Below are 24,495 nucleotides of genomic sequence, written 5' to 3' on the forward strand. Positions count from 1 at the left end.
CTACTGCTATTCTAAGTACTACTATCATTACCATATTGCAGAATAGAGGCATAGATAATTTATACAACGTCCCCAAGTCTACACAGCTGGGAACAAGCTGGGACTGGAGGCCACTGCGGCTTTACTACTTCAATCCTACCCTCTTGAGGCGACTTTTGAAAGACAAATTGCTCCCCGCTCTGTACTAAGTGGGTCTATCGCACGTTTCCTTGCATTTTTCCCTTCTTGTTACTATGTCTTTTAAAGACATCTCATTTCTCCCACATTTCCCCGTTCAACTTTACTTTGAAAGGGAAAGGTGGGCACCGAGGTCACTCACAGACACAGAGTAGCAGCAATTTACTTCTCAGAAAACGAAGGGATTTGCAGAAACGATTATCGACGCGAGGCTGACCCCTTAACTCCCAGACGGCTCCGAGAGCCCCACCCACAACAGCTACTGTTCGCAAGTCCCACTTCTGAACTCCGAGTAGAACCGCTTCCGGCGACACCGGAAGCCTGACGGGGACCGTTTCGGGGACGGACTGGCTAACAGACAGTTTTCCCGGGTCCGGAAGGTGATCTCCGCCCGGCTTTAGAGTCTGGATGCCCTGGCCCTATGTAGGAGTTAAGTGAGTGGGGTCCCTTAGCTGGGTCGTCCCGGGTGGTATATATTGTTCGGCCTAATGTGTTAGGGGTACAAATCATAAGCACCATGCATTCGGGAGCCCTTCCATGATGCATTTAATTCCTGAGTGGCCCTACTTAAAGCGTAACGAAAGCGTTGTTCAACCAGAAGCGGTAGGCTGCATCCGCTCCCCGCGCCCTGCGTCAGGTGTTCCCCACGCCCCGGCCTCCCCTCTACCCAGGGCTTTCTGGGCTCGGGTTCGAGGTGAAGCCAACCCAGATCCGTAATTTTTCTACAGTGACTTCTTTTTACCTTTCAGATAGCTTCCGAGGCTTCCAACTCCTTTATTCAGACTTTTCCACCAACGCAACTTCATTATTTCCAACATCCTTTTCCACATTCCATGACAAGAATATCCTAGCTGCGGAGGAACACAGAATTGGGAATCAGAAAGCCTGTATTCTAGTCCTATCATTAACTAGCGGTATGACCTTGGAGAAGGCTTTTTGACCTCTCTCACTTCATTTTCCTTTTCTGTAAAATGAGAGTTTTGGAATAAGTACCAAATAAGGCTCCTTACAGTTTTGGTATTTGGTTTATTGCTCCCCAATGTATTTTTCGAATTCCTGCCTCGATATGTATGTGCTTTAGTTAATCTCCTTGTCGGGCCTTATCTCGCATTCCGTTTTTCTGTGTCTCTGTGAAATCTGGTTTCAGACTCCATTAAAAATTTTTTTTCTCAAGGAATTTTGCGCTTCCTGAGCATTCTTTATGTCTTAATCCAGGGAAATGTACCTAAATAAGATTTTTTTAAATGTGCCATTCTTGAGGTATTTAAGCATTATTATATCGGAACATTTTAAAGACTGAATTCTGAAGGAAGGTACTCCGGCTTGTTAAACTTTCAGTCAACAACCTCAAATACAGTGCCTGGAAGATGGTACTCGGGAAATGTTTGCTGAGGAGAAAACACACTTCTTACAGTATTTAGTTGCTCTTTCCCTTAAACACTGAAAAGCAAAGCTGTAGAAATGTAGTCTTGAGGTCAGATGGAATAGAAGACTCAAGGAGAAAAAAACTATACTTCTTAGTTCTGAGCTATAGTGTTGAGTTCTTTGTGGTTTTCTCTCGATAAACTCTTCTTTCATCCCAAGGGTAGTATTCAAAAGGCATTATTCAATAGGTATTGGCATTTTTCAATAGATATTTATTGGGTGCCTTCTTCCCACTCTGACTCATCTTTTTTGTTGAGGGGTTGGGAGGAGGGGAAAATGTTAAGGTTGAAAGACAATTCCAAGTAAAGGGAGCATATACAAAGGCTCAAAGATTAGGTGAGAAACCGCTGAAGATTACAGGTGGGACAGAATAACAAAAATTTGGGAGGGAGGAGTGAAAGGACTCAAAGAGTGTAAGAGATGAAGTGAGAGATTAGCAGAGGGAGATAATGAGTTCTTATACAGCATGTTTGAAGTTGTGCATTAAACTGGGGATAATGTGCTCCCTCCCCCACCCATCCAAGGGTATTTAGCGAAGAGGTGAAAAAGAGGTTGGTGACTTTTAAAAAGCCTCTGTACTTGTGGTTTGGTTAGTTGATGTTTCAAGCATGAAAAAAGTGCCCTTTATAAGTTTGTTATTGTATTTCAGTGTTGTTATGGTAGGAACATTAACAATAATAATAGTTAATATCAGGAGATAGTATGGAATCCCATCTCTCTGACTAGACTGAGCTCTTTTCAGGGCAGGAACCCAGTTTTACTCATTTACTCTAGCACAGTGCTTTGCATGTAGTAGATACCTAATTAATATTTGCTAACTTGATTTCAATATTAACCAAAATATTATTTTAAAACTTTCTTCCTAGGAGAAATATGAACCAGAAGTTACTGAAGTTGGAGAACTTGTTACGATTTCACATTGTTTGTAGGCAGCTGCATAGCCTGTGTCAAAGAAGAACATTAGCACAGTGGAGGCATATGTTTTCGTCTGCTTACCCGGTGTGGACCGCTCAGCTGTATGCCCGGCCCTGGCAAACAGATGCACTCATCAGGGCTGCTTTATCTCAACATAGGCTTCTGGTAACAAAGAAGGTAGTAATATATTTCTGTCAGTTTCTCTTTTATTTGATCTGAGGTGATAGTGCCTAGAGCCATGAGTAGAAATCCATTTTGAGTATTTTGTCATTTATGAAGTATTTACGTTGTAATGCTACACTCCAGGCAGTAGACCATTATGATAAATCTTTGTGAGGAAGGGAAGTTCTGGTTAGTTGTTCAGTAATGCTGATGAATTTGATTACTTGCAAATCAGTGTGTAACAGTAAATTAAAAATGCAGGGTTTTAAATTTTACTCCAACGTTTAACTACTTATGGGAGTGTTGGTAGAACTAGGAGCCAAGACTGTGGTAGATATTCCAGAATAAATCTCAGTTGTCATTCAAAGTTTTATCTTCTTTATACATTCTGAATATTTAATAGGAAGAAAGGTCACAGAAATCTCAGTTATCTTCAAGAAAATCTAAAAAGGAGGTGGAGGTATGGATTGGAATGACTGTTGAGGAGCTGGCCAGAGCAATGGAAAAAGACATAGGTAAGCCAGATAATTTTATGAGGAAAAATATGGAATTGTGGAATACCTGGTATTTCATTTGCAATGAAATTAAGACATTCAAGGATGCAAATTAGACTGGAGGTTTAAAAAGATGTTAAGTGATTCTAGTATTTATCACTTTCATTCACAAACCCTAATTAGTTTCTTGGCTCTTTGCCAAATATAGTTCACCAAGATTTTGCTTTTAATAAAAGTGGGAAAGAGTTTTTAATATGAACTAAGCGTTATTTCTCAGAAATTTGGGGGGCCTTCAGAATGAGTTCGAAGAATGGTTTTAGACTGAGGGACCATATTTATACTCTTTTGTTTTTCTATAATTCCCTAATTTCCTTTTTTGCACTCATTTTGACAATATCTGTAGTGTAATGCCAGCAGAAAAATATTCGTAGTAATAACTACAACTTTTAATAATACTATTTTTATTATAAATGTACAGCTTATTTGTTATTTTTTAATTCCTTAATTGCACCACTGATGTTGGTACTCTGTATCCATGGGTTCTGCATCTGTGGATTCAACAGACCACAAATAAAAAAAAAAAAAAAAAAAAAAAATTCCAGGAAGTTCCAGAAAGCAAAACTTGAATTTGCCGCACATCAGAGACTATATAGCATTATGTTGTATTAGGTATTATAAGTAATGTAAAGATTATTTCAAGTGCATGGGAGGATATGTGTAGGTTATATGCAAATACTATGCCGTTTTATGTAAGAGACTTATATATAAAGTCCGTGTACTTTGGTATGGAGGGTAGGGTGGAGGGAATGTCCTGGAACCAATCCCCTGTGGATAACAATAGACTGCTGTATTTATTACCAATTTAGGATTATTGGAAAAAAATTTGAGTTTTCATTATAAACTGACATTAAAATTTAGTAAAAAAGAAATAGCCTATTGTAGCAAAATAAAGTAACAAGTGAAGCAAACTCTTGGGAAAAAGAAAGAACTAGTAATAATAACTCAGTTATTGAGCTGTTACTATATACTAGTACTTTATATGTATTAACTTATGTAATTCTCAGAATGTACTAGAAGCAGGTATGATTACTGTCCCCATTTATAGACTGAGAAACCTAGGCTTAGAGAGGATAAATAATTGCCCAGGATGTCACAGCTGGTATGTCGTAGAGCCAGAATTTGAACCTAGAGAGTATGGCTCCAGAGCCAGTGCTCTTTCTTATTCACAGACCAAATTATGACTCAGCAATTGTTATTTTGTAAATCACAGCAGATCTAGAGTTTTAATGTGTTTCCTGCCTAAAAGTGTTACCACTATTTTGAATGTATATCCTCACAAAGAGTGGAAAATTAGCACTGTCTTGTGTTTTTTAACTTTGCAGTTGAATTATGTAATCATTTTGTGACTTGAAAAGTTAAAGAGAACAAATGGATATGGCCATATCATTCAGAATTTTCCCGGGGAAAACTGTAGCGATATGATTTTGTAAATGGTATTAGTAACAGATTTGATTTTTTAGAACGTTTTATTGGCATTTTTCATATGTATGTGTGTGTGTGTGTATATGTGTGTGTGTGTGTGTGTATATATATATATATATATATGAAAGCAGAAAGAATGAAATAATATAAACATAATGTATGCCTAAGCCAGTGACAATTATTAATATATAATTTAATCCATGAATACTTCTGTATCACTGAAAGGTGAGGATTCTCTCTTTTTTAAACATTAACACACACACACACACATACCCAATAACCATAATTCCTTTGTATCACCAAGTAAATACAATAATTAAAATATACGGATCAGTACTCTAAAACAAAAACTGTTTTGCTATGGTTTAAGTAAAAGTTATCTATTTGAAGCTTATTTAATATTATATTCATACCTCTTTTGAATTTAAGATAGTTTTCATGTGTGAATATTTTTAACTACTATATATATAAGCAATGTGCATGTATTTCCCCTGAGAGCAATGATTCAGTATTTGCTAATTAACTGTTCCCAGTGAGTTTATTGAATGTAACTACCTTGAATAACAAGAATCAACATGCAATTTAATGTTTTATTGATGGCTCACATGGTTCCTAAGGCACATAGTAAATATTCAAATATTTATGAATGTGCAGAAATATCAGTTAATATAAATGTATCATATTTTAAAGTTTATTTTCTTTTCAGCTTTTTTTGTGATTTGTTAACATTAGAGAAACAGCTTAGATAGTTATTCTTCTCATCGAGTGTATCATTTATATAGACATTTATTAACAGAGGTCACTTTCTTGAACATTCAATTCATGATGCTAAAAGGTTTTATCTTATTTCACCTAGATTATATATATGAATCTTTAATGAACACTGCTGTTGACATAGATTCACTAGAAGCAGACTCACATTTAGATGAAGTCTGGATCAAAGAAGTGATAAAGATGGCAGGAATGAAGTTAAAATGGAGCAAATTAAAACAAGAAAAAGTCAGAGAAAATAAAGATGCAGTAAAAAGGTAAAACTTAACTGTATATATTGGGGGGAGGAGACCAAGGATTGTTTTACTCACACTTTTTAATGGAAAGATTTCCTTTAAATTTCTTCTGCAATTAAAATGATGTATGAATACAGGTTAAACTTTTCTTCAAAATGCTTAAAGCATCAGAATGTATATTTGGGTTATTATAAAACTTTTAAGAGTTATTTTTCTTGGTTTGCCAAGTGTGTATATTGATTCTGAATTCTAAAACTTTATGCAGTTCTGCTCATTGTTATGAAGATGCCAAAAGTAGGTGGGCAGTCATTATATATTTTGTCATAAGTCATTGTATGTGTAGAAGAGGAAAATAGGTGTATCTAATCAAAGCTGAATGTTGGGTTTTATTGTTAATGGCAGTTCACAGAAGTAACTGCAAACCAACTCACTGGCTATAAAGTATTTCTGATACTTAAGACATGAAACTCCTTTGCTGTTAATTGTAGGCCCCAGGCAGATCCAGCTTTATTAACCCCAAGGTTCCCAGTTGTTACTATAATGGGCCATGTTGATCATGGGAAAACGACGTTACTTGACAAACTGCGAAAAACTCAAGTGGCAGCAATGGAAGCTGGAGGCATCACTCAGCACATTGGTGCCTTTCTTGGTATGAACACAAATTACCTTACAATGTGCTTGGGAACCCTACGTATTACTTTCTTAAGCCAAGTGTTGTAGTATGAAATACACAAATTCAAAGTAAAAGGAAGGCTAAAGCTTAAAGTATTGGTTTGATGAAATGTAGAGCAGATGGTTAATAAAGTTTCCATAAGTAGATTATACCTTTTTTATTGTAGCCCATTCTTAGTTTGGTTTAATGAGCCTGAAATTCTTCAATACTGTGTTGTGATAATGTTACTACCAATAATTAAATAATAGCTACCATTTACTGAACACCTAACATGTGCCTAGCACCATGCTGAACACCTTATGTGCTTTATCTTTTATCTTCACAACAGCATCATAAGGTAGGTATTACGATTCCTACTTACAGATAAGGAGGCTGAGGCTTGTTTAGGTTAAGTTACTTGCTCAAGGTACACAACTAGTAAGTGCCAGGGTTAACCAAGGCTGTTGGACTCAGATCCTGAGCTTCTAACTGTGTACTAAATTGCCCTTGTTGCAGAAGGAAGTTGTGCAGCTGGTGTTTGCTAATGTAGGAGTGGCTGCCTATACAACTATCAATCTGTTCTTTCTCCAGAATAGATACCAGTCGGTCCTCATTTGTGAAATTCTAGAAATAGGAAGAGTTTTAGTTTGAAATTGTTACTTGAAAACCCTAAAAGTCTCCTTGGTATGTTACCGGAAAGAATAAAATTATTTGGAAGAATTATTGATTGTGTTGATAATGTTACATATATTCCTTTATATTAAGGAAGTACATATTTGAGTCCTTAGTGTTCTTGGATTTATGTTTCTACAGTCTCTCTGCCTTCTGGGGAAAAGATAACCTTTCTTGATACTCCAGGACACGCTGCTTTCTCAGCAATGAGAGCCAGAGGTGCTCAGGTCACTGACATTGTCATATTGGTTGTAGCTGCAGATGATGGAGTGATGAAACAAACTGTAGAATCCATTCAGCATGCCAAGGATGCTCAAGGTACGTGTGGCTGACTTACATGTATCAGGAAGGAAGTTACTTTTTTTTTTTTTAAAGAATCTCCTACACAGAGTCGCTGTTTGGGGGCCATTTAACATCTTGCCCATTTAATCTTCCTGGCAATCCCAGGATTATCATACCTGTTTTACAAATAAGGCTGAAAGACAGTTGAATTGTTTTCGTGCAGACATTGACTACTAGGAAGAATGTAGCAGGATTTAACTTGAGACTTGTGACCATAAGTACAGTCCTTCTACTGTTCACTTACTTGGGATGGTGTGACAGTCTTTCTAAAAAACTTTTTATCATGGAAATTTTAAACAGATATAAAAGTAAGACTAGAATAATGAACCCCTATGTACCCATCACCTAAATTCATTAGGAGTTACAAAGTGCTTATACTCTTACTCCTTGTTCATTTATTATCTGGAATTCCCTAGAAAGAGACTTTTCCCTCATCTGCTTTAAACAAGTGTTTATTTGGTCAAAGGTATAAAATTGAAACTTTTGGGAAGTCATTTGGCTATCTTCTCCCTTATTTCTCCATTTAAAATTTGTAATAATGAACACCACACAAACATACTTCGTATATTTATTCTTTATTCTGATGTGACCCTATACCCACTGAGAAAAAACTGTTGTCTTGAGAAGGTACATCTGATGGAGTGTATCATATGGCAAGCAAAAAAAAAAAAAAAAAAAAAAAAAAAAAAAGATTGAGAATCATTGCTCTAGTCTAGTTTTTTTGTCTTTGTTTTGACTTTTTTTCATCTCACAACATGAAAACCAAGACCCAGAGGGTGGCAGAAACTCTCCCCCTCCTCCAAATTACAGTTAATTTGTGACATGTCTGCATTTGGATTCTGGTCTTTAGCTTCAGTGTTCCTCTCTTTACATTTTAATTCCTAAAATCTGCCTTTGTGGCATGGACTATGTTCTCAAGGTTTCTAGGAAACATAACAAAAATATTAGTAATAAATATGTCAGGGTCCCCGTAAAAAAGCAGTTGGTTGAGAGAAGATAAATTCCTTAACATTGTGCTTTCTATACCTGTTCTCTTAGTCCCTTAAGTTCCAGCTCATTGATATAGAATATACTTTTTCATAATAGTTGGTTGTGGATTGCATAGCTTTTTTGTGTCTCTTTTCAATTTCTGTTCCTTTGATACCTGAGAAAATTGCAGAGTTGGTGGAACCCAGCCAGAGAATTATCTCTGAATTTTGTGAGTTCTCTAGTGAGAGGGTATGTTTAGTAATGACAAGTAGATTATAAGATTATTTGGTTCATTCATTAATAAACATTTATTGAGAATATACTGTGTCAGTCACTGAGCTAAGTGTGTGAAGAAAGAGTTGCTATAAATCCTAAAAGAATGTTTACAATAATGATACTTAGTTTCACCCCAGGGGGAGATGTTGGGTTTTAACAATGAGTTCATAGCTCCTGGAAAAAAAGAGACAAATGACCTAGTGGGATTAGAATTGAATTAGAATGTTCTCTTGATTTTTTTCTGGAGATTATCTCTAGTATAGTTGCTGATCTTGCCTTCAGGTTTAAGGGTAGGCCTTTCTCTACCGCAAATACTGTAGTTTTTTTTTTTTTTTTTTAAATCATCATAAATGTCTATTCTTAGTTCAGATCTGCTTATAATCGTAGTTTTGACATCCCTCATCTGGAATTCTTCTTTATGTGTAGAAAGTAGAGTAGGGTTGGTCTCAAGTGGGTCCTTTTAGGTCTTTGTTAGATACATATGTCCAGTGAGTTAAGAGAAAGCCAGAGAAAGTTGGTGTCTTTCACAATGAATACCTGGAATTGAAGTGTCATCCTCTGCACTCTTCTTAACTCTGTCTCTGTCAGTTCCTATTGTCCTTGCCATTAACAAATGTGACAAACCTGAGGCTGATCCTGAAAAAGTGAAAAAAGAACTGCTAGCTTACGACGTGGTGTGTGAGGATTATGGAGGCGACGTTCAAGCAGTGCACGTCTCTGCACTCACGGTAAGTGCAGGCGCCTCTGAGACAGTGTGTTCACGAAGTGCATTACAACTAAGGAACATTTGACGTACATCATTTCCCTTGTTTAAAAATTCTCTGAGTGCTAGGCAAAGCTGGTATTACTATCCTCATTTGGCAGATTAGAAATTAGGCTCTGAAAGGTCAGCTGCCAATCCAGGGAAATAGGGTCTAAATCTAATGCTTTTCTTACTATGAGATACTTAGAATGAGGAGAATAAATGGTGAATGATGTGGGGATAGTATAATAATAGGCTAGAGACTTTTAATCAGAAATGAAATCCAGTTGGTAATAAAAAGTGCTTGTTTTTATAGTGAAAAAACTATAGAATATGTCTTAAGGCATTTAAGAGAGATTTAAACAAGTAAAAAGTTAATTAATACAACGATAAAACACTTGGTTGGGTTCAGTTTGTTATTGATTGACACAATGTTTCTATGAATTAAATAGATGCAAGTTTTATAATGTTATTTATGATGAATTCTGTTTCCTTTTAAATTACCAATTACTCTTTTCTTGTCAAAAAATTTGAAGAAAGCTTAGTACCTGCTTTGTGACAGCATTTTCCAATTCTGTTGTCCTATACAGGTTGCTGCTAAGTAACAGTTTACTTTTTTGGTCTATTCTTATCATATTCCATGGTTTATTCATAATGTAGACTTTTTTGGGGTTTTTTGTTTTCTTTTTTGTTGTTGGGGGAAAGGTAATTAGGTTTGTTTGTTTGTTTGTTTAATGGAGGTACTAGGGATTGAACCCAGGACCTCGTGCATGCTAAGCATGAGCTCTACCACTGAGCTGTACCCTCCTACCTATAATGTAGACTGTTTTTCTTCTGATCATTCACTGAAGGGTTAATAGTATATGTGGCCACCTTCCTCCAATTAAGTCTTATTTTACCTTTACTTTTTCTAAATTTGTTACCTCCAAGATGCTAAGCCTCCATTAAGAGTAAAAATTATGCCTCCATTAATAGTAAAACTATGGCCAGGGGGAAGGTATAGCTCAGTGGTAGAGTGTCTGCTTAGCATGCATAAGATCCTGGGTTCAATCCCCAGTACCTCCATTAAAAAATAAACAAATAAATAAATAAACCTAGTTACCTCCTCCCAAAAAGGGGGGGGGGTGTAAAACTATGCCTCTTTTTCTCTGAAACTCATAAAACGCCATCTTTGTTATCACCTTGTTATTTTTCTACTGTACCTTGATTGCTATTGTGCTCTGAAAGTCAGGTGGCAAGATTAGAACTTTTGAAGACATGAGCACCTTTTCTGCCCAGATACCATCAGATCAGTGGATAGATAGATATAGAACTGCTCAGGAAAATTTGGAGGCATGGCAGAGGTGGGGGAATGGAGGGAGTTGGGAGAGAGTGGTGGAGAAGTAAGATGAGGCCTTCTTTTCCAAGATAGATACAGAGGACTATCTCATGGAAAGACACAACCCCAGCTCTGCTTTTCAGAGCAGCATTTTGTAAATCGGAACAAATACTAGGAATAAGTGGATGAGTAAGCAAAATGTTTATAGTCAGCTTTTTTAAATTGAAGTATAGTTGATTTACAATACTATTTTAGTTTCAGGTATATAGCAAAATGATTCAATTATACATAGATATGTATTTTTTCTGATTCTTTTCTATTATAGGTTATTACAAGATATTGAATATAGTTGTATACAGTAAATTCTTGTTGCTGATCTATTTTATATATAGTGATGCATATCTGTTAATCTCATACTCATAATTTATCCCTCTCTGCCTTCCCCCTTTGGTAACCATAAGTTTGTTTTCTATGTCTGCGAGTCTGCTTCCGTTTTGTAGATAGGTTCATTTGTATTATTTTTTAGGTTCCACATGTAAGTAATATTATATATTTTTTGTCTTTCTCTGTCTGACTTCACTCAGTGTGATAATCTCTAGGTCCATCCATGTTGCTGCAAATGGCAATATTTCATTCTTTTTTTAAGGCTGTGTTATATATATATATATATATATATATACATACACACACACACATACACATATACACTACATCTTTATCTACTCATCTGTTGATGGACACCTAGGTTGCTTCCATGTCTTGGTTATTGTACATAGTACTGCTAGGAATACTGAGGTACGTGTATCTTTTTGAATTAGAGTTTTCATTTTTTCCGGATATATGCCCAGGAGTGGGATTGCTGGATGTTATGGTAACTCTATTTTTAGTTTTTTAAAGAACCTCCATACTGTTTTCCACAGTGGCTGCACCAGTTTACATCCCCACCAACAGTGTAGGACGGTTTCCTTTTCTCCACACTCTCTCCAGTATTCATTATTTGTGGACTTTTTGATGATGGTCATTCTGACTGGTGTGAGGTGATAACTCATTGTAGTTTTGATTTGCATTTCTGTAATAATTAGCAATGTTGAGCATCTTTTCATATGAATGTTGGCCATCTATATGTCTTCTTTGGAGAAATGTCTATTTAGGTCTTCTGCCCATTTTTGATTGAGTTGTTTGGGGTTTTTTTGATACTAAGCTGTTTGTATATTTTGGAAATTAACCCCTTGTTAGTTGCATCATTTGCAAATATTTTCTCCCCATCTGTAGGTTGTCTTTTTGTTTTGTTTATGGTTTCCTTTGCTATGCAGAAGCTATTAAGTTTGATTAGTTCCCATTTATTTTTGCTTTTATTTCTTTTTTGGGAGGGGACTGATCTAGGAAAATATTGCTTTGATTAATGTCAGAGAATGTTTTGCCTATGTTCTCTTCTAAGAGTTTTATGGTATCATGTCTTATATGTGAGTCTTTAAGCTTTTTTGAGTCTATTTTTGTATATGGTGTGAGAGAGAAAAGTGTTCAGTCGATTTTGTTTACAGTTGTCTCTGTTTTATACTCTATAACAACTGTGAGCAATCTCTTAGCTAACATGGAGAATGGACAAGTCTCTTGTCCATCAGCTCCAGTTCCACCAGCAGTTAAGTAGCTGCATGATCTTGGAGCCCTAGAAAGCATAGTAAACACGGATTATTAAAGGGAAAGAATTATCTAGCTCCTTTGTTTTATAACTGAGGAAAGATGATCCAGGGAGGTGAAGTGATTTTCCATGGTTGCACAGCTGGGTAGTTACAGAGGATAGCTTAGAGCCTGGGTCTAGTCAGTGCTTTTCTCCTTATTTATTTACTAAGAGTAAGTAGTGTTTGATTTACTTATTTTACAGGATTCTTGAGTGGATCAAATAAAATCAGTGAAAGTTTGTTCAAGTGGATAGAACTTCAAATGTAAAATAGCACTGTAAAGAAAGTGAGAAATAAACACAATTATAGAGCCAAATGGAGGAGAGGAAGAAGCATGTTTATGAAAGGGTATTAACAAGCACTAGTGGCCATCCTTTAAAAAAAAAATAGCCACTGTTCCTTGCGATACCTGTCTCTGGGTCAGTTTTTTTTGCTCCTTCCTCCCTCCTTCCCTTCCTTCCTTCTAATAATTCATGTTTTAATTCATGTTTTTAATGTTTAAGGAAGGATAACTGTCAAGGATTATTTAGCTTTCTGACCTAGGTATTTATGTTTACAGATAATATTTATTAATATATTAACACTTTTTTTTCTTGTTAAAGGGAGATAATATGATGGCTTTGGCAGAGGCAACAGTCGCTCTTGCAGAAATGTTGGAATTGAAAGCAGACCCTACTGGTCCAGTTGAAGGAACAGTAATAGAATCTTTCACAGATAAAGGAAGAGGGTAGGACTGTTAAAATTCTTATGTTTTAATCATTTTATTCCATTGTTTTTGTGACCTGATTATATGCCAATATATTATTTTTATTGCATGTTATTGTTAGTCCATGAATAGTATTTTTGAAGCATTTGTTTTGAAAAATATTTTATTGTACTAGCACACGGAACACAAAAATGCAGTTATCAGCAAGCCTTAGCAACTATATGTATACATTTAGTAGTCATATTAGATGACTTAAGTAGATCAATTTGTTTGATTTTTTTTCCCCACTGACTTAACTGAATTGGTAAAGCCTTATAGACTAACATAAATTGGAATAAAATACCAATTGTTGCATTTCAGTGTTTCTAAATTCTTTGTGTCCTTACCTATTAGTATAAATATAGTAAGATTGTTGGAATAGTGTTCTCTTCTTTAATTTCCCTCCCTGTCAACAAGAGGTCTTCTCACTGCTTAACAAATTAGTTATACAAAGGGGATTAGGATTCTGTCAGAACACTTAGCTGTCTGCACCCTTCACTATCCTAACCTTACAAGAAATGTTTTTTTTTCTAATTGTGCTAAAAGGTGCATAACATATTTAGTATCTTAACTGTTTTTAAACTTACAGCTTAGTAGTATTAAATATATTTATACAGTTGTGCATCAGATCTCTAGAACTTTTTCATCTTACAAAACAAACTCTTTGCTCTTGAAGCACTGATTTCTCTTCCCTCTTCCTCCCAGCCTTTGGAAACTACCTTTTAGTAGTTGTTTCTATTATAATTTTGACTACTTTAGATACTTCATATGAGTGGAATCATACAGCATTGTCCTTTTTGACTGGCTTATTTCACTTAGCATAATGTTCATCCAGAAGATTCAGCCATGTTGTGGCACGTGACAGGATTTTCTTCTTTAAGGTTGTATAATACTCCATTGTATGACCTTTTTTTTTTTAACTGCATTTTCTTTATCCATTCTCCCATTGGTGGACATTTAGGTTGCTGTTCTGAAGCAGTGTTTTTATAGTATTAAAAACTGCTTGAGAAGTTGAGAAGTGGTGGAATTAACTCCCTGTGTACTTATTATACATATATTTTTTAATCTCTTAAAACTATCTTTGCTCTACTTGAGAAAGTGCTGTGACATCTTGATTATGGCATTAAGAATATATACTTTTATTTTCATATTAGTCCTGTTACTACAGCTATAATTCAAAGAGGAACTTTGAGAAAAGGCTCCATTCTGGTTGCTGGAAAGAGTTGGGCAAAAGTACGCTTAATGTTTGATGAAAATGGAAAAACAATCAATGAGGCCTATCCCAGCATGCCAGTGGGAATTGTAGGTTGGAGAGACCTCCCTTCTGCAGGAGATGAAATACTTGAAGTAGAATCTGAGGTATATCAAGCTTAATTCCTATATATTAGATATGATATAATGATTTAAAATATCAATCTATAATGTTATGCCAAATAAGAATATTGTTAATAAATAATTCAGTACTATCAGGGCTATTAGGAAGCCAGTGATGTCATTTTAGTTTGGCTATAGAATTTTTAATAATTTGAGAAAAGATTTTTAAATAATTTCAAATTTACACAAAGCCTCAATATTAAAGTTTTAGAAGTTTCTTGAAACTTTAAAATTAGTGGTTTTGTGTTTAACTTAAGCTAATTTCATAGTGGAGGAAAAATGCAAAGCTTTTAACCCAGTAGTTACTGGTTTTTATTTAGTTAAATAATTGTCTTTTTTTTTTTTTCCACTAAAAAGCCAAGGGCACGTCAAGTTGTTGACTGGAGGAAGTATGAGCAAGAACAAGAGAAAAATAAAGAGTCTCTGAAATTAATAGAAGAAAAGCGAAAGGAACACCAGGAAGCACATCGGAAAGCCCGTGAGAAGTATGGCACTTTGCACTGGAAGGAGAGATCACTTATAAAATACAAAGAGAAAAAACAGCAGCAACCCTTAAAGCTAAAAGAGAGAGTAGAAAGAGAGTCAAATGTACTTCCTATAATTATTAAAGGTGAGTCTTAAAAGATTTTACTTTATAACTCATTTTAGGAATATATGTATTTTGTTATTGTCACAATTAATTTGGTCCATTAAATTTAAGCCAAAAAATTTTAAATTGAGATGTAAGATTACATTAGTTTTAGGTGTATAACATACTAATTTTGATATTTGCTTGTGTGGTGAAATGATCACCACAGTAAGTCTAGTTAATGTCTGTCACCATACATAAAGGTTTTTTTCTTATGATGAGCACTTTTAAGATTTACTTTCTTAGCAACTTTCAAATATGCAATACAGTTTTATTAACTGTAGTCACCATGCTATGTACTATATCCCCGTGACATACTAATTTTATAACTGGAATTTTGTACCTTTTGACGCCCTTTACCCCTTTTTGCCTATTTCCCATGGGGGGAGATTTTCTTAGTAAACATGTTTCTTGCTGATTTTTTGGTAAGTGTACATTTGGTTCATTATACTTTATTCAGTTAAGTAAATATTTATAATAATAAACCTAAATAAAAGTGGATTTCATGGTAAATGCCATTCTTATTATTGCTTTCAATAGATTATTGTCATTTTTGTCTGTTAATGCCTAACTCTTAACATCAATAATTTTAAATTTTTGCTGCATTTAGGTGATGTTGATGGTTCCGTTGAGGCCCTTTTGGACATTATGGATACCTATGATGCTTCACATGAGTGTGAACTAGAATTAGTACATTTTGGTGTGGGTGATATTAGTGAAAATGATGTTAACCTTGCTGAAACATTTCATGGTAAGAAGTCTATTTCTTGTTTGTTTAACTGAGTTCCCTAGAACCATTTGCTTCTAGTTTTTGTTGTTTGGATAGTCACACCTGACATTTACCCCCCTTAGCATCCTCCTTCTTGATACAGAACAGTCTCAGCTAGCAATGGAGGGCAAAAGGGATGTGCAGTACTAAAGCCACAGCTCCACTTGTCATTGTTGTACTGAAACCTTGCACAACTATTTCAAGCCCCAGTAGTGTTTCTTGATTGTTTTTTTCGATGTACTATTACTGCCCTTCCTCAGTTCTCCCAGTTCCCCACCAAACCCATGGTTGTCTTTTGTTTAGACTTGAATGCTCCTAAGCCTGCAGTCAGCCTATTCAGTACTTTACTTCATCTTCTACTTTTGGCTGCCTATTTTTGTTTACTTATAATTTTTTAAGTCATATCTTTCTTAGACCAAAAGCTCCTTTTTGCTTTAAATGCCTAAAAGGCAGGGGCTGTTTATTAATCGAACTTATGATACACAGAAAGGAAATTCATGACTGCAGGACTATCATTTTAACTAGGTTTAACATCTAGGCAAAGCACCACCATTTTTAAGTGATTAATGAATCACTTAGGAGGAGGTACTTCATGACCTAACTTGATTAGAGTTGGATGTTACCTCTACTACTGAAAAGGTGTTTTCAGTAATGCTGGTTATCTCAAAGTATTTTATGGGCACTGACTATACTATGTAATGTAGGTAGTATCGTGTATGGAATGATTTCATAATGACAAGACTTTCAAGATGGTGTGTTTTTCTCCTGATTAAGCTGTTTGCATAGATTTTTTTCACTTATTTAAGGCAAGAGTGTTTTGCTTTTGTTTCCCCTACCCTCAAGGTGTTTGTAGTTAAATACATTATTTATTCTTTGGTAAAATGGTCAGCTCCAAGGAACTTCTTCAATTTCTTAAATAACTCTTGGACTTTACCAATTAAGTAACTATAGTTGACCCTTGAACAACATGGGTTTGAAATGTGGGTCCACTTATAGATGGATTTTTTCCAGTAGTAAATGCTACAGTACTATACAATCCGAGATTGATTGAATTCATGGATATGGAGGAACCCTGGTTATATGGAGGGCCAAATATAAATTATACTCGGATTTTCAACTACACAGAGAATCAGCGCCCTTAACACCCATGTTGCTAAGGGATCAGCTGTATCTTTGAACATCTTTTGGCCAGCTGAATACCTAAGAGTAAACCACAAAAGCTATAGACTTTAAGATTATAATTAATTACAGAATTGTTATTAAAATAATGTAATAATATTTCAGCCCTAGTCATTTTTTGTTTTATTTCTCAGGTGTAAAAATAAAAGGTTCAGTTAGCATGTTATGGTGCACATTATGGGCACTTAATGTTTCTTAAATGATTGGATTTTAAAATCATTAGGAAATTTTCCTTGTTTAACAGCCGTAATAGAATTCATAAAACCTTTTCATTAATTTGAAAATTAACTAGTTTTGTGAGAAAAAAAGATAGTTTCTCATCTTTCCTACCTGCTTTTAATTTATGTAAAAGGAAATAATTTCAATTTGAGTTTCTGCTTGAAAGACAGTTTTATGCAATGTTTGTGCTATTTTATTGACTGTATTTCTGCTTGCCAGGTGTTATATATGGTTTCAATGTGAATGCAGCCAATGTTATACAGCAGTCAGCTGCAAAAAAAGGAGTAAAAATTAAACTTCACAAAATCATCTACCGTCTTATTGAAGATTTGCAGGAGGAACTGAGCAGCAGATTGCCCTGCAATGTGGAAGAGCACGTAATAGGTGAGTGTTCACTGAATGTTACTTTTAAACATTCATATTTTACCTCCTGTAAATAACATTTGAAAGCAAAGTTTAAGGGAAATGTATTTCACTGTTCCAACACATGTCCCGTTTTCTACAAAAAATGACTACCATAGAGTTCACTGGAACTTCATATGAATTATAAACACCTGCCCTCCGTAAGGTGTCGTGCTTTGGCTGTGAGGATACAAAGGCAAATAAGGCAGTAAGAACTTGCCCTCAAGTTTGAACATAAATAACTAATTGTAATACAGAGTAGACTGGGGTGGAAGGCATAAAGATTATTACCAATGTTGTGGAATGAGCCATTGATTTTGTCATGTAGCTGGCAGAGAAATCCACCATGAGAAGAAAATTTACTTTAAATATCAAACATTTAAAAATATTTTTTCTAACATATCCCTTGACTGTATTAAACGCTATTTTTTTTTTTTTTTTTTTTAGATAGACTGAATCATTTTTTGTTTTTTCCTCCCCACATACAGTTTTGGTTAACTTTTAATTTTGATGATAGTTTTAAATTTCCAGAAAAATTACTAGAAAAGTATAAGGAACTCCTTCTCAGCTCACCAGTTGTTTGCATTTTGCCGTTTGTTTTAGTCCTCCCTCTCCCTCCACACATACACATGATTTTTCCTGGACCGTTTGATAATAAATTTGAGATACTGTGTTCATTTGCTCTTACATACATTTCCTAAAAACAAGGATGTTTGTTTATAAAGCTACAGAACAAATATAAAACTCAGGAAATTTAACATTAATAATCTTATCTAAGCCACAATCCATATTCACATTTTGTCCATTGTCTAAATAATGTACTTTATATGTATTTGTCCCTCAGTGCAGGATCACAGATTACATTTAGTTCTTGAGTCTTTTTGGATGTTTTTGAAGTGTATAGACCAGTGACTTTGTTGAACGTACTTTAATTTGGATTAGTCTGATGTTTCTTCATGATGAGATTCAGTATTTCCATTTTTGGTCCACAATATAAACTTACTTTAGGATTTTCTGACCTACTAAATATGATCAGAGATTTGCATATTCTTGTGCTAAGAGCAATTTAGAAAACTGAGTCATATGAGGGTTTCTAGGAGTAAGCACTAAAATAACACTAACCGTACAAAAAATTTGGTACATTATAGTGTCTAACAGTGTCATTATTGGAATTTAATTTTCCGTCACTAAAAAAATTAAGATGAGTCATAGAATTAGTTACTATTAAGTGGATATAAATTACCAGTGGTGAGATTAAAAATAAATCAAGGGGGGAGGGTATAGCTCAGGATGCATGCCTAGCATGCATGAGGTCCTGGGTTCAATCCCCAGTATCTCCATTAAAAAATAAATAAACCTGATTATCTCCCCCCACCAGGAAAAAAATAAAAATAAATCAGGTAATTCAACTTAAAAAAAGTACAAATGTAAAAATAGATTTCTATAAAAAAATAAATAAATCAGGTAACAACAGATCATCCATTCTAGAAAATATATTGAGGAACTGAAAACTAGTTTTTCATGGAGCAGACAGGAATTACACTTATCAACTGTTATCTTCTGTTGCATTTTATTTAAACAAAAAAGTAAAAGTTCCACTTTTCTTTTGTTCATTATTTTGGTAACCACATATATTTTTGATTTTCTTTTTCAAGAAAACCCAAAGATTTTTTTTTTTATTTCTAATAGTGTTCAGGAAAATAATGGAATCAGAGAAAATCAGGACTTCTATGTATGAGTTACCTTTAATTCTTGCCCTGTAGAATGTCAGAAATTATGTATTTCTCAGAATTTTTTTTTTCTGTAAACTTCATGTTCTCTTTTTCCTAAAGGTGAGGCTTCTATACTAGCTACCTTCTCTATAACAGAAGGGAAGAAAAAAGTTCCTGTAGCTGGCTGCAGAGTCCAAAAGGGACAGTTAGAAAAACAAAAAAAATTTAAATTAATCCGTAACGGACATGTTCTTTGGAAAGGTAAGCAACATAAAAATCTGTTGTATCTTGTCAAGTCACGAAAACCTGATGACCCTGGGTAACTATCTGAAATCTTTCACTCCCATAATCCTGGTTCAGGCCATTCTTTGCTAACTCTTACCTGGAGGTCTCCAGTTGAACATCCAGGAGTCCCGATGACTCCTCCAGGATCTAATCCAACTGATTTTCTAATGTTCTAAAAATTTGCCCCAAACTACCTTCCCAGATGAGCGGGAATCATCCTAGTGCATAGGGAAGGGAGGCTGCTTCGGGTAGACAAGAGGAGAAAGTGGGCAGGAGGAGCCTTTGGGGTCCAAGGTGTGGAGCCGTGATAGGCACCAGGGACCGGGCTCAGGTTGTGGGCCTCAGAAACTGTGTGGAGCAGGGTCTCCTACACTTGATCCACGTATTTTTTTCTATCCTTTCTTAATGACCCTTTGCCTGCAACGTCTTTATCCCAGTTTATCTCATTGAGTCCTGAATACAATCCCGTCCTCTGCAAGGGGGCATCCCATCTTGTTTACTGCTAACTTCATTTTTTTGGTTTCCTTGGTACTTAGTCCCATCATTTAACAAGACAGGACTGTAAAATCTCTAAGAATTTTAGTGTAATTTTCAACACCAGACTGACTACAATAGCACTTAGTGGGTACTCATTATTTGTTGAGTATATGAACTTTTTTTTTTCTTTAAAGGCTCATTAATCTCACTGAAACACCATAAAGATGATATTTCAGTCAGCAAAACTGGAATGGACTGTGGTCTCAGTTTGGATGAAGAAAAGATAGAATTTAAAGTGGGGGATGATATTGTTTGTTATGAAGAAAAAGAAGTTGTAGCCAAGACGTCTTGGGATCCAGGATTTTAAAGTTACATTAAAAATGTAAATATTTTGCTTTATAGAGCAACTAGTTTTGTTTTACTGAAGGTAGTAATTCACCACTACTGGTCAAAAAGTACCAGGCAGTTCTACCAAGTGTTAACATATGCAATTGTCAAAACGCTTCAGAAATACGAAACCTTACTTAACGATGTCTACAACTAGTAATCCTGAAATAAGTAAAAGAATGTGGTTAAAGGAACTTGTTAATTATCAGTGTACCATTAAATCTAATACTTAGAGACTGTAATAAACTTCAAGTGCTTGCTTTAGTTCAGTGATATGAAGAGAAGCAACCCCCTCTGAACTCTGCTCCATAGGCAAAATATGGTACCAATCAAGTATTATGAAACCTTATTTCTCAGTGTCAGCAGTACCAAAGAGCAAACATTAGAATTTAAATTCCTGAGTTCACGCTCAACACTGAATAATAGTGTTCTGTTGCACTGCAGACTGTAAATATCCAGCCAAACCACCCCAGAAATTCAGGCAATTTAGAGTTCAGCCTTTAAACTTCCTCTGTATGAGGCAAGTTAAGTTGTAGCAGCTTTTCAGGCAAGGTTATAACGCCAATTCACACAAATTAGGTTTTCTCAATCTCGGAGGGAGGGTAGTCCCCCACCCCATACCCCCAAAGGTCATTTAGATATTTCTGGTTGTGGGGAGGGGCGGTGTGCTACTGACATTAAGTGGGTAAGAAGCCAGAGATGCTGTTCTATCATCCTATGATGCAAGAGATAGCCTCCACAAAAAGAAATTACCGGCCCAAAGTGCTGAGGTCAAAAAACTAATAAACTGGCTTATATTCAGACAGCTACTATTAAATACAACGTAATTCGGGCCAAGTGTAGTTTTATCAAAAAAATACTGTGATCAATTTGATGCCTAAAATCCATTCTTCAAATCATTAGAATAAAATTCCAGTTAAATGTTAGTTCATGTCTTTTTATTAACCAATACACAATTACTTGTCTTCTGGTTTGTTGAAACAATAGGTCAGACAACATTTGCCACAATAATGTCTGTCAAAGTGGCTAGCCATAAAAACTCCAGCACCACATTCATCTGAAGGGCACTCCCGACGAAGGCGACTGATTTTGCCATTCTCATCCACCTAAAAAAGCATAAACTTGCTGTGAAGATAATTTTGCAACATATTCCAAAATCTAGTTTAAGTGACTCAAAATATTTAACCTTTTAATCACAGTAGTAGTTTTTAGTACTTACAAATGGAACGAAGCACCCCAAATCCTCACCAGTAGTACAACAAAAAACTTCAGCTTTGGTGCTCTCTTGCCTTCTGAGATGGCCTGCACCGTCTATGGTGTATCTAATTTTAAATACCCAAGCTCAAACCTCTTGGGCTTTCTCTTGGCTTTCTGAGACAGCCTGCATTCTGTCTATGGAGTGTCCATCTTACTAAATAAATCTTTTACTCAAAAAATTTGTTTTTTAAACCAGACTTGTATGCAGTAGAGTTTAAACCCTGAACCCAGATCTGAATTCAAAATCAGAACCTCAGTTTGGAAAAAAGCAGCTAAAGGTGAATCCCATTATATAATTTTATACACATATATAACTTTTATATTAAGAATGTGAAAACAGACGCAAACAAAATTCATTACCTATAGGTTAAAAACTAATTGGCTCACCTTATAGTATTTCAGGACAGCCAGCTTTACCTTCTTTCTCTTATGCTTGTTCTTCTTGGGAGTTGTGTAAGACTTCTTCTTCCTTTTCTTAGCACCACCACGAAGTCTCAACACAAGATGGAGAGTGGACTCCTGTTAATTGAACAGAGGACAAAACAGGATTTAATGCTGGTTACATTAACGCTACTGATGTATTCCATATATGGCTGACAGTTAAATTTAACTTTTCCTTATATAATACCACTGTGCCATAGGTTTAATGGTCATACCCATGCAAAATGTGTGTGTGATGTGTTTTAGTGCTCCACTGAGGCTGGATACCCAGCATCATGAATCTTCTAACCAGATGTGATAGAAAGTACAAAATACCACAGATGAGGGAGTCTTACAGAAAAAAGAGGTATCTGATTTCTATATAAACCATGAGTTTATAGATTAAAGAACACATTAAATTACACCACAGGATGCAATCTGCAAAATCCAGAATGTGAGAAACCTATAGCAACACTCTCAAATGCTGGTGTAGGCATCACCTGCGAACCTATTGCTAATCTAATGCTATTCTCCCCGCTTTTGTGCATTTGTCAAAATTTCCCAGATAAGATTCATTTATACTTAAAGGGCTGCTCTTTCCTCCAAACAGACCTTTTGAATATTGTAATCAGACAAAGTACGTCCATCTTCCAGTTGCTTGCCAGCAAAGATCAGTCTTTGCTGGTCAGGAGGAATTCCTAAGGGAGGAGGGTGAACAAAAAACAAATTAGTGACATCAGAACAAGTGTACCTGCTCAAGATTTACAATCCTGAGTCAAAGAAATGGTACTAATAGCTATCGATAAGTTCTTACTACAGCCAAGGTATAATTTTAAGTATGTACACATTTTACCATATTTAACCTTAACTTAGTATGTTTATGAGACCGTTTTACAAATGAGGAAACTAGTGTAAATTAAATTGCTCGTCCAAACTCATGTGAACTCAACCTCAGCGTGACTACACGCTGATTAACGTTTATCTATTGTGCTATTTCAAAAGCATTTGACAATCTGACCTCTTTCCACCCCACCACGAGCAGTTATGTCCAGCCCCTGAGCCTCTATAGTTGAGTGTTTGAATTACAAAATATTAACTTGCCTTCCTTATCCTGGATCTTGGCCTTTACATTTTCTATTGTATCCGAGGGTTCAACCTATGAGTTTTAAAATGCAAACATATTGGTAACGTAAAAAACTAGAAAAAAACCGCTCGGAATTCAACTTGAAGGTTTTCCAGGACCCGAGTCGGTGCGGGCTGAAGCCTGGCAGAAGGGAGCCTCCCGGGGCTGTACCCGGCGCAGGCTTCCTCCCCAGCACCGCCAGCTGCGGCCCGGCCCCACGTGCTCGCGCCCACCTGCCGGGAGCGCCTCCCTCCCAGCGCGCGACCGCCGCGTTGGCTACCGGACTAAAATCACTAGAGACGACAGGCTCGGACTTCAGGCGTCAAAAACCTGCCCTCAACCCCTGCTCAGCGGATAAACCTCACTTCAAGGCCAAGTTTCAGAACCCAGGCTCGGAAACGTATTCTAGGGCTCCCGAAATCCCCCTCAGGCCCTTCCTCGTTCAGGCCTTGGCTTCTCCCGCCGCCTAGCCTGTACCTCGAGTGTGATGGTCTTCCCCGTCAGGGTCTTCACGAAAATCTGCATCTTGGCGGCAGTCCCACCTGAAGATGAGGAAAAGGAGGAACCAGGTGAGACCTGGGGACCCAGGAAGGGCGCTAGCAGGCCACGGGTGGGAGAGCGGCCCACAGCACACACTCACCACAGATGGCGGATCCAAAAGGAAGGACGCCGCGCCGGCCCTCGGGCTTTCCCGGCACTCCCTGGAGGCCCCGCCTCCTAGGCGGCTACACCAAATGCCTGAGTGCTGTCTCAGCGGCTGTCCAGCCACATGCCAGACCAGGTCTGACCTCACTTTTCCTCGCTCTAGCCTGGTCTTAGTTCTCATTTTAACCTTCAGAACGCTCTCGAAATAATAGATTTAAACAACTTAAAAATGTCTTTAAAAGGCTTTTCCCATGCAGTTGACGTGGCTAAGAGGGTCTTTCAGAGGGGGTGGGGTTGAAGGGGCCTCATTGAGGAACCGGGAGGAAACAGAAGTGTCTTCTGGGAACTGTAGTTTTCCGCTGCTTTCTTCTCGCTCGGACTACTTGTCCCAAGATGCAGTTCCACACCCCCGGGCTCCCTAGTTACCGTCGCCTAGCTCTGGAGTCGGGGTTTGGAGGAAGATTAAAGGTGAGGAGTGAGCAAGGGTGAAGCGCCGTGATGGTTTCGGGAAGACGGAATTGGGTGGCAAATGAGTAGGAAGGAAAGTTAAGAAGCTGGAGA

At 36.5% G+C, this 24,495-nt stretch overlaps 3 protein-coding genes across 6 annotated transcripts in view; 2 read left to right on the top strand and 1 right to left on the bottom strand.

Annotated features, from left to right (window-relative positions):
• Nucleotides 1-486: 486 nt before the first annotated feature.
• Nucleotides 487-21,528, top strand: MTIF2 (mitochondrial translational initiation factor 2). Of its 4 annotated transcripts, XM_010989746.3 has the most exons (15): nucleotides 492-611; nucleotides 927-1,091; nucleotides 2,469-2,694; nucleotides 3,083-3,194; nucleotides 5,512-5,683; nucleotides 6,151-6,311; nucleotides 7,128-7,304; nucleotides 9,162-9,301; nucleotides 12,915-13,039; nucleotides 14,212-14,416; nucleotides 14,789-15,041; nucleotides 15,670-15,810; nucleotides 17,446-17,610; nucleotides 19,461-19,601; nucleotides 20,297-21,528. In XM_010989746.3, exons 3-15 carry the CDS (start codon nucleotides 2,476-2,478, stop codon nucleotides 20,467-20,469), a joined length of 2,184 nt encoding a protein of 727 aa, XP_010988048.1. In that variant the 5' UTR covers nucleotides 492-611; nucleotides 927-1,091; nucleotides 2,469-2,475; the 3' UTR covers nucleotides 20,470-21,528. The 4 variants fall into 4 exon arrangements, with proteins under 4 accessions (XP_010988047.1, XP_031322917.1, XP_010988048.1 ...); XM_010989745.3 differs by lacking the exon at nucleotides 927-1,091 and having other exon boundaries at nucleotides 487-611; XM_031467057.2 differs by lacking the exon at nucleotides 927-1,091 and having other exon boundaries at nucleotides 487-611; nucleotides 7,242-7,304.
• RPS27A (ribosomal protein S27a) lies at nucleotides 21,411-23,991 on the bottom strand. The gene is made up of 6 exons (XM_010989743.3): nucleotides 23,930-23,991; nucleotides 23,767-23,831; nucleotides 23,268-23,322; nucleotides 22,779-22,864; nucleotides 22,134-22,265; nucleotides 21,411-21,595 (listed from the first exon to the last, which is right to left on the bottom strand). Exons 2-6 carry the CDS (start codon nucleotides 23,812-23,814, stop codon nucleotides 21,446-21,448), a joined length of 471 nt encoding a protein of 156 aa, XP_010988045.1. The 5' UTR covers nucleotides 23,815-23,831; nucleotides 23,930-23,991; the 3' UTR covers nucleotides 21,411-21,445.
• A 215-nt stretch (nucleotides 23,992-24,206) lies between these two features.
• The window catches only part of CLHC1 (clathrin heavy chain linker domain containing 1), a 33,167-nt gene continuing 32,878 nt past the window's right edge, over nucleotides 24,207-24,495 (top strand). Inside the window, exon 1 of the mRNA XM_010989742.3 lies at nucleotides 24,207-24,402. The gene's annotated coding sequence lies outside the window, so the exon portion shown is untranslated. The remainder of the gene's footprint in view (nucleotides 24,403-24,495) is intronic.

The sequence above is a fragment of the Camelus dromedarius genome, chromosome 15 (assembly GCF_036321535.1).
Source record: "Camelus dromedarius isolate mCamDro1 chromosome 15, mCamDro1.pat, whole genome shotgun sequence".
Taxonomy (NCBI): Eukaryota; Metazoa; Chordata; class Mammalia; order Artiodactyla; family Camelidae; genus Camelus; species Camelus dromedarius.

Bases quoted from the DNA above. Each gene is read 5' to 3' on its own strand.
- MTIF2 (XM_010989745.3), top strand. From the start codon at position 586: ATGCCCTGGCCCTATGTAGGAGTTAA. The intron at 3,195-5,511 runs GTAAGCCAGATA...TATTTCACCTAG, and splicing joins AGCAATGGAAAAAGACATAG to ATTATATATATGAATCTTTA. The intron at 14,417-14,788 runs GTATATCAAGCT...TCCACTAAAAAG, and splicing joins TACTTGAAGTAGAATCTGAG to CCAAGGGCACGTCAAGTTGT.
- RPS27A (XM_010989743.3), bottom strand. From the start codon at position 23,814: ATGCAGATTTTCGTGAAGACCCTGACGGGGAAGACCATCACACTCGAG. The intron at 22,865-23,267 runs GCAAGTTAATAT...CTCCTCCCTTAG, and splicing joins CAAGATCCAGGATAAGGAAG to GAATTCCTCCTGACCAGCAA. The intron at 22,266-22,778 runs GTCTGTTTGGAG...TTCAATTAACAG, and splicing joins CTGATTACAATATTCAAAAG to GAGTCCACTCTCCATCTTGT.